At 35.5% G+C, this 17476-nt stretch overlaps 3 protein-coding genes across 3 annotated transcripts in view; all 3 read left to right on the forward strand.

Annotated features, from left to right (window-relative positions):
* The first annotated feature begins 2267 nt into the window (after nucleotides 1-2267).
* Nucleotides 2268-2951, forward strand: LOC108903166. The gene has a single exon (XM_018705254.2). It carries the CDS (start codon nucleotides 2268-2270, stop codon nucleotides 2949-2951), a length of 684 nt encoding a protein of 227 aa, XP_018560770.2.
* Nucleotides 2951-3784, forward strand: LOC108903167. Its single transcript, XM_018705255.1, has one exon. It carries the CDS (start codon nucleotides 2951-2953, stop codon nucleotides 3782-3784), a length of 834 nt encoding a protein of 277 aa, XP_018560771.1.
* Nucleotides 3785-10043: 6259 nt separating this feature from the next.
* LOC108903170 (rabphilin-3A) overlaps nucleotides 10044-17476 on the forward strand; it is a 79179-nt gene continuing 71746 nt past the window's right edge. Inside the window, exons 1-3 of the mRNA XM_023454114.1 lie at nucleotides 10044-10063; nucleotides 13752-13899; nucleotides 13952-14136. Of these exons, the coding sequence (XP_023309882.1) occupies nucleotides 10044-10063; nucleotides 13752-13899; nucleotides 13952-14136 (353 nt within the window). The remainder of the gene's footprint in view (nucleotides 10064-13751; nucleotides 13900-13951; nucleotides 14137-17476) is intronic.

The raw sequence follows: 17476 nt of genomic DNA on the forward strand, positions 1-17476 counted from the left end.
TATTGGAATATGTAAATAATTGTGTGGCGTCGTACTAGTTTTGCATTGTTTTTACTGATTTGTTACTTACAAACACTGATATTTATATAATATGTGTCAAAACGGTACCGCTGTTGTATCACTACAATTATGAGTGGAAAGGTGACATTTTTGAAATTTATTTGCTTCTTTGATTCGTTGGTAGAACTGATTCATGCGTCAAAAAACTTGATAAAGTCTGTAGCAATGTAAAACCACACTGTTTACTAATAAATTCGTGAATTAATTCATGAAGAACTTCGTCAATTTATTCATCAATAAATTGTCAATGTAAAACAGCTATTAGATAAAGCGTTTAAACTAATAATAAAGATAAGTTTAATAATGCCGTCCATATTTTCGAACAATGAATAATTATGTTGATATGGTCTTTGTATATGGTTTTTGTGATGGAAATGCCACGGCAACTCGCCGTGAATATGCAGTAAGATTTCCTCATCGCAGACTCCCAGCAAAGGAAACATTTTCAATGACATTCAGTCGTCTCAGACAAACTGGGTCTTTCGGTATTCCAACTTATGCTGATGGACATTTTGCCCCACTTCAGGACGAAGTAAGATCGAATACTATTTTAAACTATTTCGATGAAAATCCATCCACGTGTGTCAAAAGATCTAGCTATGAGCTAGGTATTTCGTCAAGTTCCATTTGGAGGACTCTTCGGGCTTATGGACGCCATGCGTATCATATCCAGCGTGTGCAACATTTATTGCTTCAAGATATACGATGCAGGCGCGTGTTTTGTGACTGGATGTTAAACCAAGCAGAAAATGATGACCAGTTTACGCAAAAAGTAATGTGGACAGATGAGTCAACATTTACTCGAACGGGAATTTTAAACCAAAGGAACAACTATATTTGGTCCTACGAGAATCCACGGGCGGTAAGTGAACATAGTTTGCGGCATGAATTCCAATGTAACGTATGATTGGGTGTGTTGGACAACACAATAGTTGGTCCCTACTTCCTTCCGCATCGGTTAAATGCTGACATGTTTACCGAGTTCCTTGAAAATGGTTTTCAAGATCTGTTAGAAGATATTCCGCTTAATACGCGAATGAACAGTTGATTTCAACTAGATGGTTGTCCTGCCCATTTTGGTAGAGGTCCTAGGGAGAGGTTAAACAATAATTATCCCAGGAGATAGATTGGTCGTGAAGGACTTGCAGCATGGCCCGCACGTTCACCGGCCTTTACACCGATAGATTATTTCGTTTGGGGTGCTGTTAAACAAAAGGTCTACCAAATAGTCCAAGCGTGTCGAGAATTAACTCCAATTCAGTGTCGATCGGCAACTACCTTCATAATTAGAAGATGTACTTGTCTACAGTCCGGAGGCGCCCATTTTGAACAAAATATTTTTTAAATCATTTCATTTTTGATTCATTTTTCGCTTTGTCTAGGTATAATATTAATTGGTAATTTTTTGGTTGTTTCAATTTACAAATAAATTTCCATGTGTTATTTTATTTAAAAGTACACAACACAAGTAAATGAAGTGACTACAAACCGCTTGAAAAATTTTAAGATTATTGCAAGGGTCGTTACGTTGTCGCATTACGACATAGTCACATTAGATGTTAGGTAGGATAGGGCGGGGCTAGTGAGCATAGGGGCAAGTTGGGCAATCGAAATATCTCGCAAACTATTCACCGCGTGATCGCTAGTGGAGGCTCGACGAGCGACTGAAGCGCCCGTGCGTTTTGTTTATTTTGTGACCAAACAGTTAAAAAATCGTTTATCGCAAGTTTTCGTCTGTATTAGTTGAATGTTATCTGTTTTCAATCAGGTAAGTGTTAATCTTCCATAAAATTATTGTACTTTTGATATGTAGAGAGGTTCTGGGTATAATTCTTACGGTTTTCTTATAACCTCACTTTTGTTTTAAAATTTCGGGTTGGGGTTAGTTGAGCTATAGTTGCTCAACTTACCCCACGACTCAAACAACTAAAGTAATGAATGTTTTATTTTTTTTAGGATGCGGACTTACAAGAGGAAGACTACAAGATGTTCTTACACTACTGAAGACTTAAGTAATGCCGCAAAGGCTGTCAACGATGAGGGAAAAAGTGTGAATGCCGCCGCCAAAGAATTCGGTATCAAACGGATGACTGACAAGATTTTTGAAAAAATTAAATGAATGTGGTGATTCATCCATGGGCTATGCAACACCGAAGCGAGTATTTTCTCCCACACAGGAGAAGTCTTTGAAAAATTACTTGCTACAAATGGCATCAATCTTCTATGGATATTCTCCAAAAGACGTCCGTCGCCTTGCCTACGAGTGTTCTGCTAAATTTAGCATTGAAATTCCACCCAGCTGGACTGCAAATAAGATGGCCGGAAAAGAATGGCTTACGATGTTTTTAAAACGAAATCCGGAGCTATCCATACGAAAACCAGAACCCACCAGCCTTGGTAGGGCAACATCATTTAATGCGCAGAATGTTAAAGTTTTTTTTGAAAAATTAGCGGAAGTAATGGATAGATATGGATTTACTGCGGCAGACATTTGGAATGTAGATGAGACGGGAGTATCCACTGTGCTGAAGCCAAATAAAATTGTAGCTGCCAAAGGTAAGCGCAACGTCGGTGCCATGACTTCTGGAGAACGAGGGACTAACATTACAGTAGTAACTGCTGTGTCTGCTCTTGGAAATGCTGTACCTCCTATGTTTGTATTTCCGAGAAAACAGTTTAAGACACACTTTCTCAATGGTGGTCCCCCTAATTGTATAGGAGCAGGCAATGCCAGTGGATGGGTTACAGACAAAGAATTCTATCAGTTTATGCAACATTTTATAAAACATGTGAAACCGTCCATGGAGTGCCCTGTTTTGTTAGTGTTGGATAATCACTCCTCTCACTTGAACGTGGAGACACTAAATTTGGCCAAAGAGAACGAGTTGTAATGTTGTCCTTTCCACCGCATTGTAGCCATAAATTACAACCGTTGGATGTGTCAGTCTTTGGTCCGTTCAAAAAGTATTGCGCTGCTGCTCAAGATGCATGGCTACGAAACAACCCGGGAAAAACCCTTACTATACCAAAAATTGTCGTTGATTTGTTGCCGTTTGCTCAGACAAGTATAAATATTGTCAACGGTTTCCGAAAGACAGGCATCTTCCCATATAATGCAAACATTTTTGGTGAGGATGAGTTTTCACCATCATTTGTAACTGATCGTTCTGAACAAGAAACTATCGAGCCGGAAAAAGATCATCCAGAGCAAGCTGTGATGTCCAGCACTGAACTTAATCCCACTCCTTCTGCCTCCACCAGCCAAGCTGAACCCGAGCCTGGTCCAAGCAACAAAGAAAACGAGACGATCGATCTAACACAAGTATTTTCCCCGGAAATTGTGCGAACATACCCAAAGGCTAGCCCTAGAAAAGCAGCTAAAACTAACAGAAGAAAGAGGAAAACTGCAATACTAACAGACACTCCCGAAAAGAACGCTTTAGAAGAGCAGCAAAATAAAACCACAAAAAAAGTTAAGAAGCCAAAGAAGAACATGGATAAGAAAAGAAAGAAGAGTGTCTGTAAAAAAATACTCCAGTCAAGTGATGAAAGTGGTGATGATGATTATTCCTGTCTGATTTGTTGCGAAGGCTATTCTGAAAGCTTACCAGGAGAAAGTTGGATCCAGTGTCAAGCTTGCAGGGAATGGGCACATACAAAATGTGTTCCAGGTGCTGGTGTTACTTTCGTTTGTGTCAATTGCAACAGTGACAACGACGATTAAGTTGCTAAGATCTTATTAATATTTTCTTCTAAGATATTTAAGTCTGATTTTAAACAGAAAGACTGAATCTAACCTGAAGTTAGTCTTAAGATACGTTGATGTTTTGTTTATTCTATTTTCAGTTATATTTATTTGTTATTTATTTAAAGAAAATTACTTTAAGTTTTGTTATTCTGTCACTAAAAGACTAAATAAAGAGCTGATTGTCAAACAGATATTTTATTTCATCTCTAGTTAGCATTGAACCCTTGGTATGGCTAGACATTCTTAGTGCTCAACTTGCCTCATACCCCTGCTCAACTTACCTCACCTATGGGGTACGTTGAGCATATTTGACCTTCTGGACATAAACAGCTGTAGCTCTTAAATCTGACTTATTAACAATAAATTACTATGGACACTTTTGCTAAGGGATAAATTACTAATCCATCAGGTCGCATAACAACTCATTGAGACTTATCATTGAGGAGCTATATCCGCTCAAGTGAAAAATTGCTCAACTAGCCCCGCCCTACCCTACTTAAATATTTCTATTGTTTTCATCATTTTTTTTTTCTAAAAAAAACACCCTATATCTCAAAAACGAAGCATCTCCTAAATAATTTTAATACTATTGGTTAAACCCAAGGGAAGGGGAGACAAAAAGGCTTATTTGATTCACACATGCTCGGGACTAAGACCATAATTTTAATAGGTACTATATTTTTTTAGGTTTTATGAGGAACGTCTTCCTATAGTTTATCGACAGAATCCAGAAGCACCCTTCCGAAAAATCAATTTTGCCATGAAACTATAAGAGTTAGGAAAAAAAGTAAATGTATACTTTTTGTCAATAACACACTGTTCTATCTAAAAACAGCATCATTTTTTATTTTCAGTAGGGCCGTATTAATTTTTTTTTATAATTTAATGAGTCTGAGTCCCTATAACTCCGCCACTGGTTGCTTGCGGGACTTCTACTTCTATGGAAAAATGGTATCTTATAAGAAGATGTGTCATGCCAAATTTGGCTTAAATAGCCTTCTTCATTTAGAAGTTATTTAAAAAATTCGAATTTTAAAAAAATCTTTAACGCCTTATATTTCGAAAATTAAATTATACTCGACTTTTTTCTTATTTTTTTATGAGGAATATATCCTTAAAGTTTGTCGACTTAATCCTGAAACGCCCCGTACATATATTTTAATTTATTTCTTACATATACAGGGTGAACCATGGATGTAATTTGTGTAAAATTAGGTGTGGAAAATTTAACCAAAGCTTCCTTAGATTAAAACAGCAATTACCGAATATATTTTAGTACCAAAATACTTTCTTGAAAAGTTACGGACCTTCATAAATTTCTTTTACACATTACAAAACATAGAGGTCGCTAACACCTTTTAAGTGTAATATGTAAAAAATACAGTAATATTACTTAGGTATTATTAGGCACCAAAATATTTGTTTAAGCGTTACAGTTACGGCATAAATACCATTTTGAAATTCCTAGAAAATTTACTAAAACTTTGGTCATTACCATTAAAACAAAAGAATAAATGAGGTGAAGTATTATATTACTTACTTTGAAATGAAATGACTCTGCATTTATTATCTTTACAAGATAACACATATATTTCTGATAATCAGTATGTTCACATTCGCCATTTAGCTTTAATGATACTGTGTTCAAACAATATCGATTTTTCAGATAAAATGTGTGATATCAGAGACATGATATACAAAATAACAGCGGTAAACCTAGTACAAAATGAATATTAATGTAAGAGAGTAAAAACTAGGTTCGGTGAAACATCTGTTTGCCTTTTTATTAATTATGTATAGTTCAACATTTCGTGTTAGTATTAAACGAAATAAGTGCTTTCTAAATATTAAATCGTAAACCAACACGCGTTTGAAAATTTAACATAAAATTATATATCCTACGTACTGGTTAAGAATAACAAATCAGTTTAGTAGCTGACTCCTGCATTAGTTTAAATGGCCATTCAAATAAATAATAAATTTTGCTTTAATCGAATTTTATTTAAATAAAGCTCACAATCAGTTATAGTATACTGGATGTTTATTTGAAAATCTGGACCAGGCTGACAGAAGTTAATAGGTACCTACTTATTCTGTATTATTTGAAGTAATCGCAAAAGTTATATTATCCGTACAATTTTGACACTCAACGTTAGATAAGAAACAGGTGGTTAGTTTATCATTCTGGATATAGCAATAGTTTAAGTTTAGTTATTTCAATTTTATATAAAGCATATACCTACTGGAAAAAACTTTTACGTAGTACAATAATAATCAGTTCTAAGTCAGCGTATAATCTATATTAATTTACGTTTAAGTCAACATGACTCAATTGTTAAGACCATTATGGTAATTAAATTGATATTCCAAAATGTGGTAACGCAGTAATAGGAGCGTCGGTAGTCAAGGTGTCAAAGGTGCGACTCTAAATTAGACTGAATTGATCTAGATACTCAGATCTTGATTATGTGGAGCAAATACGTACTGTGTCAGTTGAAGAGGCACTTACAAGACCTACCTTTAAAAAAATCAGTCATGCAGTATATTATTTCATCAATTACACAGGCCGAGAAAATGTGAATAATCTTCTAAATTAGAAAATAGACTATACTTTCGCGAATATTTTAGACGCGCTGAATTCAAATCCCATCTTAGAATTATTCTGTCAAATCATGTTTTAGAGATATGTATTTATTTATGCACAAAACATGGTTGTTCGCTATATTTGAGGTAATTTTTCTTCACAAAATTCGTTACGCAACTGGAAATACTACTCTTCAAAATTTTGTATCGTTCGAGTATCTCTTTTCCTATCCCAGAAATCGTTTATTGAAATTGAGATAGATGGCGTATTCCTCGATATTCGGAAATTTCACTATACAAAGCTGTGGTATTCAAGAATCTGCTGAGCTTTTTGTGCTTGGAAAGAGTGACTCCAAAAACGTCCATTTTGGCAAACTCGTAATTCGTTAAAAATTTTGAGCAGAGTTATTGTATATCATTAGAACGTGTTACTGAGAAAGTTCCAAGATGAGTTCAGCTTTGGTTTTGGAGATATGAATGATACATGTCATAATACTCGCGATCTTATGTATCGAGCATATCGCTTTAAACTTTTAAGATTTACTGTTCTTTAGATGGCCTATCATCAAGATCAAGGTGGTTACTTAGGTTTTAGCAGTTGCTGATTCTGAATCTGAAGTCAGAATTTCAAAATTCTAAATGTCGGATCCAAGATGGCTGACAAAATTTTTGCAATTGAACCAAATTCGACCAAATTGGGTATACAGGAATTTTCGGGGTCGCTGATTACGAATCCGAGAGCAGATTTGCAAAATTCAAAATGATGGATCCAAGCTAACGGCTAAAATGTAAAAAATGAATGCAATGCTATCCAGTCTTCGTATTTTTGGGTTATACCTCGTTCGTAAATTATTAATAGTCGATAAAGTCAGAATGTTGGCACTAAAAAACTTTTAATTTTTTTATCTCTTGAATTTTACAACCCAGACAAGTTATAAAAGAAGGCATTTTTCTGAAATAATTAGTGTAAATAATCTAAAAAGATTGATCAAATAGGGTGAATAAAAGAAAAAAGAGTTTAATTAAATCAAAGCCTGTAGGCAAAAATACCTAAATCTAATTATACTATTGGAGGAGAAAGAGTAATCAGGGTACTTCAGAGGTGCCCGCTGGAACTCCAAGTGAAAAGTGCTCGGGCGGCCAATTGCGCAAACCTTTATATTTTTTCAAGTACAACTCTCTTGCAGGCAAATGCGCCACCTATCATCCTCCCGCGGAACTAGATTGTTATATTCTGTTTGGAAATGAAAGAGAGTAATAAAACCCCGAGATAAGAACCGGCCATGGGCGTGGTAATATTTCGTTTCAGGTAATGATCGGGTAACACTAATGCTAACAAAAATGACTGGGATTGGAAAATCGACTATCTACAGACTTTTAAAGGAAACAAAAAATGAACAAGATACTGTAAATCCCCCAAAATCATCTACAGGGAGGTCAAAAGTCGTTATAGATGATTTCTTCAAAAATGTCATTCGCAGAAAAGTACACTCATTTTATTTTAAAAAAGAAATACCAACGCTAAACAAAATTTTAAGTGAACTTTCAGAGGACAACGATTTGCCAAAAATCAGTAGAAGCAAATTATGGGCCGTCTTACGAGAGTTGAATTTTTGCTGGGAAAAGCAGAACAGGAAGTCAGTTCTTATCGATAAAGATGAAATTATTTGTTGGCGAAGATCCTACTTAAGATCAATTAGAAAATTCCGTGACGAAGGGAGGAATATTTATTATCTAGACGAAACTTGGGTCAACGAGGGATATACTGTAACAAAAGTATGGCAAGATAAAAATGTAAAAAGTTTTCGACAAGCATTTTTGGATGGACTTTCAACAGGGTTCAAGGCACCTTCAGGTAAAGGGCGAAGATTAATAGTGACACATATAGGTAGTGCCAGTGGTTTTGTAGATGGCGGTTTACTTTTATTTGAATCTAAAAATACAGGTGACTATCACGAAGACATGAACGCAGATGTTTTCGAAGAGTATTTTACACAGATGTTGGATCTTATTCCTCCGGGGTCTGTAATTGTCATGGATAATGCCAGTTACCATTCACGGCAGACCGAGCGGACGCCTACGACTGCTTGGAGGAAAGCCGATATAATTCAATGGTTATCCGGAAAAAACATTTCTTTTGAAACAAATATGGTGAAAAAGGAACTTTTGACACTTGTCAATCTTAATAAAGATCAGAAAAAATATGTTATCGATGAAATGGCAACAAATCGCCAAATAACGGTACTACGGTTACCACCTTATCACTGTGAACTTAACCCAATCGAATTAGTCTGGGCGCAGGTAAAAGGAGATGTAGCGCGAAATAATACGACGTTTAAATTAAGTGACGTGAAAATTTTGTTAAAAAATTCCTTGGAACGAGTAACTGCAGATAACTGGCAAAGATGTATACATCATGTACAAAAAGAAGAGGAGAAAATGTGGGAACTCGATAATTTAATTGACGTTACTGTGGAACCTATCGTTATCAATCTAGGAGACGAAGATAATTCATCAGAATATTCAGAGGATGAATTTTAATATACCTACTTTTTTATTTTCTTTATTGTACATTTATACAACACTACATTTACTCACCATAATTTGAATTTTCAAAATACATATATTTTTGTGTGGAATAAAAGTCTATTCATTAAATTTAAATAAATATTTTGATAATAATATTGAATAATTTTATTTGAATTACTAAAAACCCTCTTAACCCGGTTATGATGCTTAAAGTAGCCTCATGTTTTGAAATGCTGTTTTTATATTGTTTACTTATAAGAGAAATGGACCGAGAAATTGAAGCGGCATAGACAAAGACGGATTGTCGGGGATTAAATTTTAGCTACCTGCTACAATTTAGTACAGTCCGATCGCACAAAGTTTTTTTAAAAGTACACCTCATCTATACGGAAAATACATAATATAAAAATATTGAATATAAGCACCAGTACTACATTTATTTACGATTTGCATACATAATAAGCTTTTATTACTCTCTTTCATTTCTAAACAGACTATAGATTCGTAATCAACGACCCCGATAACCTAAGTAACCACCTGGACCTTGATGATCTAAAAAACAGTGAATCTTATAGATTTAAAGTACATAAGATCGCGAGAATTGTGACTCGTATCTCCAGAACTAAAGCTGAACTCATCTTGGAACTTTCTCAGTAACACGTTCTAATGATGTACAATAACTTAGCATAAAATTTTTAACGAATTACGAGTTTGCCAAAATGGGCGATTTTCGGATTCACTCTTTGATCTCCAGGACTATGGGGTTGCAGATTATACGATAATCGAATTTGTTTCGCGTGGAAATTCGATCCTTATGGTGTTATAGGATCACATCACTCCCATATTGGCCGCCATCTTGAATTTCTCTACATTGGATTCAATAAGCTCAGAATTGTTTATTCTTTTGTCAAAAACATTGCACTAAATGATACTAATTCCATAACATTTTTTTTATTTCTAAATTCTATTTTTTTATACCGTTCGCCTTATTGGATGCTTCATTTTGAATTTTACAATTATGCTAATCAATTTCAACAAACGATTTCTCGAGGACAGAAGATATTGGAACGATTCAAAGTGGATTTTGAAGATATAAGATGCTATAAAAAGTTTTATGGAGAAAATGACCTTGGGATTAGCAAGGTAAGGTTCGTTCCAAATAGACCAATCAGTAGAGCATTAAATCAGTGATTTTGTGACAAGAATACTAGTAGCAAACGGACTGTGCCATCATGTAAAAGACAGTCTGTAGATATATGCTTATATGTTTCCTACTCCAATTTACCATTAATTAATTTTTTATAAGCATTTTTATACAAAAAACCCATTTTTAAATTTTTTTCTTATAAACCTAAACTAACGAAGCAGTTTGAATGCTATAAGTATTTGTAGAGAACCGAAATACAAATAAAATGAGATGTCGATCGATCCGATCGGAAAATTAGAAACGAAGAAAACCCGGAAAACTCCTAGTCTATCAACATCCCTGTTGATAGACTGCTGTCACTAGTGTCACTTTTGTTTTAAAAAACAGGAGACAGGGCAGCAGGGTTTGATAGACAATTTTAACATATTTTCTTCTTCAAAATTATGCAATAGGATCGCTAGTAGGTTCTTGTTCAATTGCCCCTTATGACGTCAGACTAGTTTTTAAGTAACGCAAAAATTCATAAATGATTTCTACCACTAATTTGTCATATATTTAAAATTTGACTATACAGGCAGGTTCTTTTATATAAAATCTTTGATTCAACAACAATTTGTATATGGTTTGTTTTTATAGTGGACAACCCTGAATATTGTTAGAGTACTTATAGTTTAATATTATTGTAACTGGTGATATATACAAACTGTAATAAAATTTCCTTAACAAGGACACCTAATTATGTATTCTTTGGAACAGAAAAGTATATTTTGTAAGAAAACTCTCAATTTCACGTTTGATGTCAAGATTTCGCGTAAATGTCAAAAAATGCAGAAACAAACAAGAAATGTCCACAGGTTCCACATCATTGTGATTCCGTGTCAATACAGTAATACCAATGGTATTATTTTTTATTGTGTTGCTATATTCAGTCGAAATGGGACTATTTTGAAAAAAATAAATCGGTTTTGCCAAAAAACTTTTTGTTCTTATTTTTAAAAAGTCTAGTTTACTTTGGATCGCAATTTTTAGGTTAGGTACGGATATTTCAAAAATTTTACGTGATGCAGCAATTCTGAGGTTGGAATCGAATTTAGTGTATGAAAAAAACCGTTAGACAAGAATAAACCTATATCTATGTAGTTCAAAATTTTGTCGGTCTAGATGCTACACTAAAACCACTGTATCTTTTCCATTGCTTGACAAGCAATATTCGTATGAACTACGACGAAAAATTCTAGTCAAATTAGTTACTGTTTTCATATAATTGTGTCATCTTGACAATTCCAAAATCTGGATATCTCCCAAATTTTAATACTAGTGTTGCTGGTTATCTCTATCGTTACACTTATGTACCTATTCGAAGTAAATAAACGAAAATTGTACTGAGGATTTCTCGTAAATTTGTGACGCACTTTTCCTCGGTCCTCTCTCTATGGATCGTTCGGTGTAAATTTTATTACTTTTAATTATGGTGTGTACACCCCCTGTAATTTAATTTTTCGTAAAGGTCTTCTATTCCTCGGACTGGACTCTAAACGGTAATGTTAGTGAATAACTTATATAGTCGGTTTTAATCCCGGGCGCCAGTTTCCCTAAATTTGACGTGGGGGAAACTCCACGTATCCCTTATCCTCGGTTTAGAGTAAAGTGCACAGGTAGCTACAGTGAAGAAAATAAATTCCAGGGGTCAATGAATTTCTTTTAGGAGAAAACGGCAGAGAGTTCGGCAGAGAGTAGTTTTCTCAGTGTAGTTTTATTTTAAATATGAAATTTAACGGGAGCTCTACAAAACGATATCAGCGTTTTTGCTGGTTCGGAATGTTATCGTTTTACCTCGACGGTGAAAGAAATAAACCTATTAAGTTTTACTAGATTTATTCACACAGGGAAAATATTAATACTTATTACAAATACATATAGTGTCAATTTTTATTCCTACCCACTACTAAACGACTGAAATTATTTACAAGTTTCTTAACAATAATTATATACAAATTCAGTGTGAAAGAGACAAAATTAAAAAGTTATGACTCTGGGTTTTTTACCATTTTACTTATCACCTTAGAAAAGAAATAAATATTTGTAAACGGGATCGAAATAAAATATTTATTACTCTACAATCGTAGACGGTTTTTATGTACAAAGGAAAAGGTGATTTTAGACGGTCTGATTAAAATATTTATAGACGTTTTTTACTGGTCCCCGCTGATTCTGAAAATAAACCAAAATTTATTCGGAATTATTTCGGACTTATTTTAAACAGGCGGGCGGTCAAATATCGGTATAATGGCCTAGCAAGCAATGCAAAATTAGTAAGCGGAATGCGGTAAGCGGTAAGCGATAGCAATAACCAGCGAAGAAAGCCCAAGCGGTGCAAGGCGGAAAGATAGGATGGTGAAACGGGATCCGAAGTATCTCGCCTTACAATTCGTACTAGCCTTTAAGCTTTATACGTCCTGGTGGCCGATGGTGTCGGACTCTCTGTATACAACGCTTCTCGGTCTGATGGGTATACACGCCGACCAGGGAGAAGCGTACGGATACTATATGGAACGACCCGGAGATTGGGTGGGCACGCCGAACCTCTAGGTCTTGGTTCACATATCCCCTATTACCCAGCGTACATCAAGGTGCGGGACACCAAGCAACGCTGTAGTAAACACGACGGCTTCGTCAGGATTGGGTTTAACACGCCGAATCCAACGATTGCACTGTCGTGCGGGTTGAGACGGACGGTGGAATTTGTGTGTGGGTTACCAAGAATATTCTTCTCGGGCCCACAGTAATTCCACACTTAAAGTGTACAAATCTTTTCGGACTTGTACCCGGTTGGAACGGATAATAATAAGGAAAATAATTCTTACTAGGTTCACTGGTTATTCTGGGCTGGCTTCGGTGGAGAGTTCTTGCTGGCGGTGGACGTCTGTTCGGTGTTGAGTTCTGGATACGAACTGTCGGTTTCGGGGAATGTCGAGGACTTTTGTTGCCCAAATCCCCACCGGATTGACACCAGTCGTGGTGGGACCTCCACGTGACCAACGGCTTGTCAGAGTGGGGTATCGGCCGGTCGGACCCGCGAGTGGATATTTGATATATATGTAGAAAAATCAATAATTCTCACCGTCGGGGTAAAATAATCCGAAATAAAAAGAAATATTTTTAAATCCAGACATAATAAAATCAAAAATAAAACAGGTTCATTACAAATTTTTAATAAAAAATGAATTGATTCATTAAAAATCTACTAAGAAATTATTTATTACAAATATAATAAACTATTTGCAGTTCATAGTGAAATCAACATATAACCTCGAAATCGCGGAGACGCGATCAAAACAACTGTCAAATTTTTAATCTGAGTGTCAGCTCTGTTTAGTTTTATTAGTCAAACTACAGTCTAAAACTAATACCCAACAAACGTCCGCCATTTTCTTTCACTCTAATACACATAAAATATTGGAACAACAATATTTATACCATCATTGTATCTCTTTTTTGGCGCGTTTAACAAATAATAAATCACGTCCACAACGACTGTCTTTGATTTTAAATATTTAAGTCATGACGTTGAAAGAGTGATTGACTTGAATTAAGGTGCGTAGTTATCTACACTATTTCTGTTTTATAATATTGTTTCTCACAATGGTTCTTGGAATCTTCACTATGCTCAGGTACTTTTTTTAGGTTAAATACAGGATGGAGCGTAAAAACGTCCGCTTTAGGTTGCAGTTCAAGTTCGTCGAAGTCCCAACCGCTAGCCGCTGAAGAACAGGAGGCCATCGTCCAAGTTATACAGAGAGCCGAAAAAATCGACGTTTCAGAACAGGAAAGAGTAATGATACCTTCAGCCTGTCCTAACATATACCTAACAAATTATCTTTTAGATAGGCAAATTAGTGGAAAGGTTAGAAAATATGCGCCGCTGCGCTCTCGGCAGGAATCCTTCGCAGTGTTTATTGTGCGGAGACGCGTTTGGAATGTTGGGGGCGCAGAAGGTCTTGTGCCTGGATTGCCGGAGATTGGCATGCCAAAAATGCGCCATAGAATTTTATGGGAACAAAAGTCATTGGTAAGTAAGACAGTTTTAACCTGTATTTGTTTCTGTACAGGGCGATGTAATATTTTACGACATATTGTATAGGTGACTCTCTGAATAAAAACAACAAAAAGGTTTATGTAAATGTAGGTCTATCAACGCCCAATCTCCAATTTTTCAAGTTCAAGTTCAAGATGATTTTAAATACAAATGTTATAGTTATTGTCCAGATTATATCTGTTTCAAAAAGCCATATTTGGGTGAATCGTATATCCACGAAGATTTTTGGCTTTTTGGCTTTCAAATATCACTAGAAATCAAAATTTTTCTATGCGCATAAAAAAACGTGGGCTTAACTTTTGGCGGCACAGTATGTTAAAAAAATTCGAAAAATGTCATATTTTTTATGCGCATAGAAACATTATCATTTCTAGTGATATTTCAAAGCCAAAAAGCCAAAAATCTCCGTGGATATACGATTCACCCAAACCAAAACAGATACCGCCTAGGCCGGTCAAAATCGACACAAAAAATCGCTAAATTCGCGAAACATGATGTATCTGATTTTTTAATATGTTGTTTGGACCCATTAGGACTATGTATACCCAAGTTTGCAACTCTCAGAAAGTTGTGGAAAAATTTGTACACACCAAAAACCGCGAAATTTTTGGACTTGTTTCAGATTCTGCTATATATCTCCTAATCCATGAATTTTTCGTCGAAAGCTATTCTATACGTTTTTTAAGAGCATCAAATTTGTGACAAACTAAGCCCAACCGGAGCTCTGTTGGTCTCGATTGGTTACCGAATTACGGCACTTTGAAAATAGGCCATTTTTTCCAAAAATTCAAAATTTTAGTTTTAGACCTTCTTTGAATCGAAATTGCGTCGAAACCATTGACACTACGAGTAGAACTTGTAAAATATAATTTGTAGGCAATTTCATTACCTTTAAATTAAGTGCAGGGGTTTGTAGGCCTCGTAGTTCTCTCAAAATCGCAAAAAAAAACATATAAGGTAAAATCATATTTTTCCAGAAATGTTCCATAACCTTTCATATCTTTTATTTTTTGGTTTGGTAATGAAAAAGAAGGCATGAAGTCATTAAAAAACCGGTGAAATGTAATTTAATATAAACATAAGTAATCAAACGTACAATAACTTAATCAATCAATCAGTCAATCAAATTAGACACATAGTCAAATTCGTCAAACAGCTCCTTGCCACGATATATTCTCAAAACAGTGTCGAAAAAGTGATGAATGGGTATGCATATTCTCGTGCAGTGAGAGCCCATACCCTCAAAAACCGTGCACTGGCTCATCTGATTTTCATCGAGATAGACAGCACTGACGACGAAAAGGCTGAGACAGAGAGGCTCTCGCTTGACACTGAAAGGTCACTCATACTGTTTGCAGAAGACAATGAATATGTACAAAGTGTAATTGCCAAATTCAAAAGTGGCCTTGAAAAACTTGAAGAAGAAGGCCCGACAGCTAAACTTTGGGTACTCTACTATCGAATGACCTTACTCATGAAGCAAGTCATTCAAGCCGAAAGGATGGGAGATTGGAACCTTCACCTTCAAATTATCAGCCAAATGCTCCCATTCCTTCACTCGTCTGGACACTTCTTCTATGCGAAAAGTGCTCGTTTATATTTACAAGATATGAGCACTGTGCAGGACCGGATGGACCCAACAATATACAGGGTATTTCTAAAATAGGGTTCCAAATATCTGCTGCGTTTCTAACTCATTAAAATGAGCCAAAAAGTTTCTATTAATATGTGCCCTAAAACGCACCCTTAGGAAGTTAAATGCCCTTAAAAGGGCTCAAACAAAACTGTTTTTTTTTCTGTTATTGACAAAACGTCGCAAATTAATAGAAAAAAAATTATGGGTCTTACATAACTTTTTACGTTAAATAACATGGACTACTCCGTTTTTCGACATGCAAATCATATGCGTCCCATTTAGGTTGGTGAAGGGGGTTTTCGGCCCGTNAATTGATTCATTAAAAATCTACTAAGAAATTATTTATTACAAATATAATAAACTATTTGCAGTTCATAGTGAAATCAACATATAACCTCAAAATCGCGGAGACGCGATCAAAACAACTGTCAAATTTTTAATCTGAGTGTCAGCTCTGTTTAGTTTTATTAGTCAAACTACAGTCTAAAACTAATACCCAACAAACGTCCACCATTTTCTTTCACTCTAATACACATAAAATATTGGAACAATTGTCTGTGATATATTGACACTATGAAGATAATTATACCATCATTGTATCTCTTTTTGGCGCGTTTAACAAATAATAAATCACGTCCACAACGACTGTCTTTGATTTTAAATATTTAAGTCATGACTTTGAAAGAGTGATTGACTTGAATTAGGGTGCGTAGTTATCTACACTATTTCTGTTTTATAATATTGTTTCTCACAATGGTTCTTGGAATCTTCACTATGCTCAGGTACTTTTTTTTAGGTTAAATACAGGATGGAGCGTAAAAACGTCCGCTTTAGGTTGCAGTTCAAGTTCGTCGAAGTCCCAACCGCTAGCCGCTGAAGAACAGGAGGCCATCGTACAAGTTATACAGAGAGCCGAAAAAATCGACGTTTCAGAACAGGAAAGAGTAATGATACCTTCAGCCTGTCCTAACATATACCTAACAAATTATCTTTTAGATAGGCAAATTAGTGGAAAGGTTAGAAAATATGCGCCGCTGCGCTCTCGGCAGGAATCCTTCGCAGTGTTTATTGTGCGGAGACGCGTTTGGAATGTTGGGGGCGCAGAAGGTCTTGTGCCTGGATTGCCGGAGATTGGCATGCCAAAAATGCGCCATAGAATTTTATGGGAACAAAAGTCATTGGTAAGTAAGACAGTTTTAACCTGTATTTGTTTCTGCACAGGGCGATGTAATATTTTACGATATATTGTATAGGTGATTCTCTGAATAAAAACAATAAAAAGGTTTATGTAAATGTAGGTCTATCAACGCCCAATCTCCAATTTTTCAAGTTCAAGTTCAAGATAATTTTAAATACGAATGTTATAGCTATCAATTAGACATTTTTTAAGATGACACTGGGTTTTGTACAGGGTGAGTCAACGCTGTGGCAAAGTTGATTTATCGCTAGAATATAATTGAGGCAAAATATTTCAAAATAGGGTTCGGTGTAAATTTTATTACTTTTAATTATGGTGTGTACACCCCCTGTAATTTAATTTTTCGGAAAGGTCTTCTATTCCTCGGACTGGACTCTAAACGGTAATGTTAGTGAATAACTTATATAGTCGGTTTTAATCTCGGGCGCCAGTTTCCCTAAATTTGACGTGGGGGAACTTATTAAGGAACACCCTGTATA

The sequence above is a fragment of the Anoplophora glabripennis genome, unplaced genomic scaffold (genome assembly GCF_000390285.2).
Source record: "Anoplophora glabripennis isolate ALB-LARVAE unplaced genomic scaffold, Agla_2.0 scaffold138, whole genome shotgun sequence".
In the NCBI taxonomy this organism is placed as follows: Eukaryota; Metazoa; Arthropoda; class Insecta; order Coleoptera; family Cerambycidae; genus Anoplophora; species Anoplophora glabripennis.

What these genes read in the sequence shown, in the direction of transcription:
- LOC108903166 (XM_018705254.2), top strand. Translation starts at nt 2,268, where the DNA reads ATGGCATCAATCTTCTATGGATATTCTCCAAAAGACGTCCGTCGCCTT.
- LOC108903167 (XM_018705255.1), top strand. Translation starts at nt 2,951, where the DNA reads ATGTTGTCCTTTCCACCGCATTGTAGCCATAAATTACAACCGTTGGAT.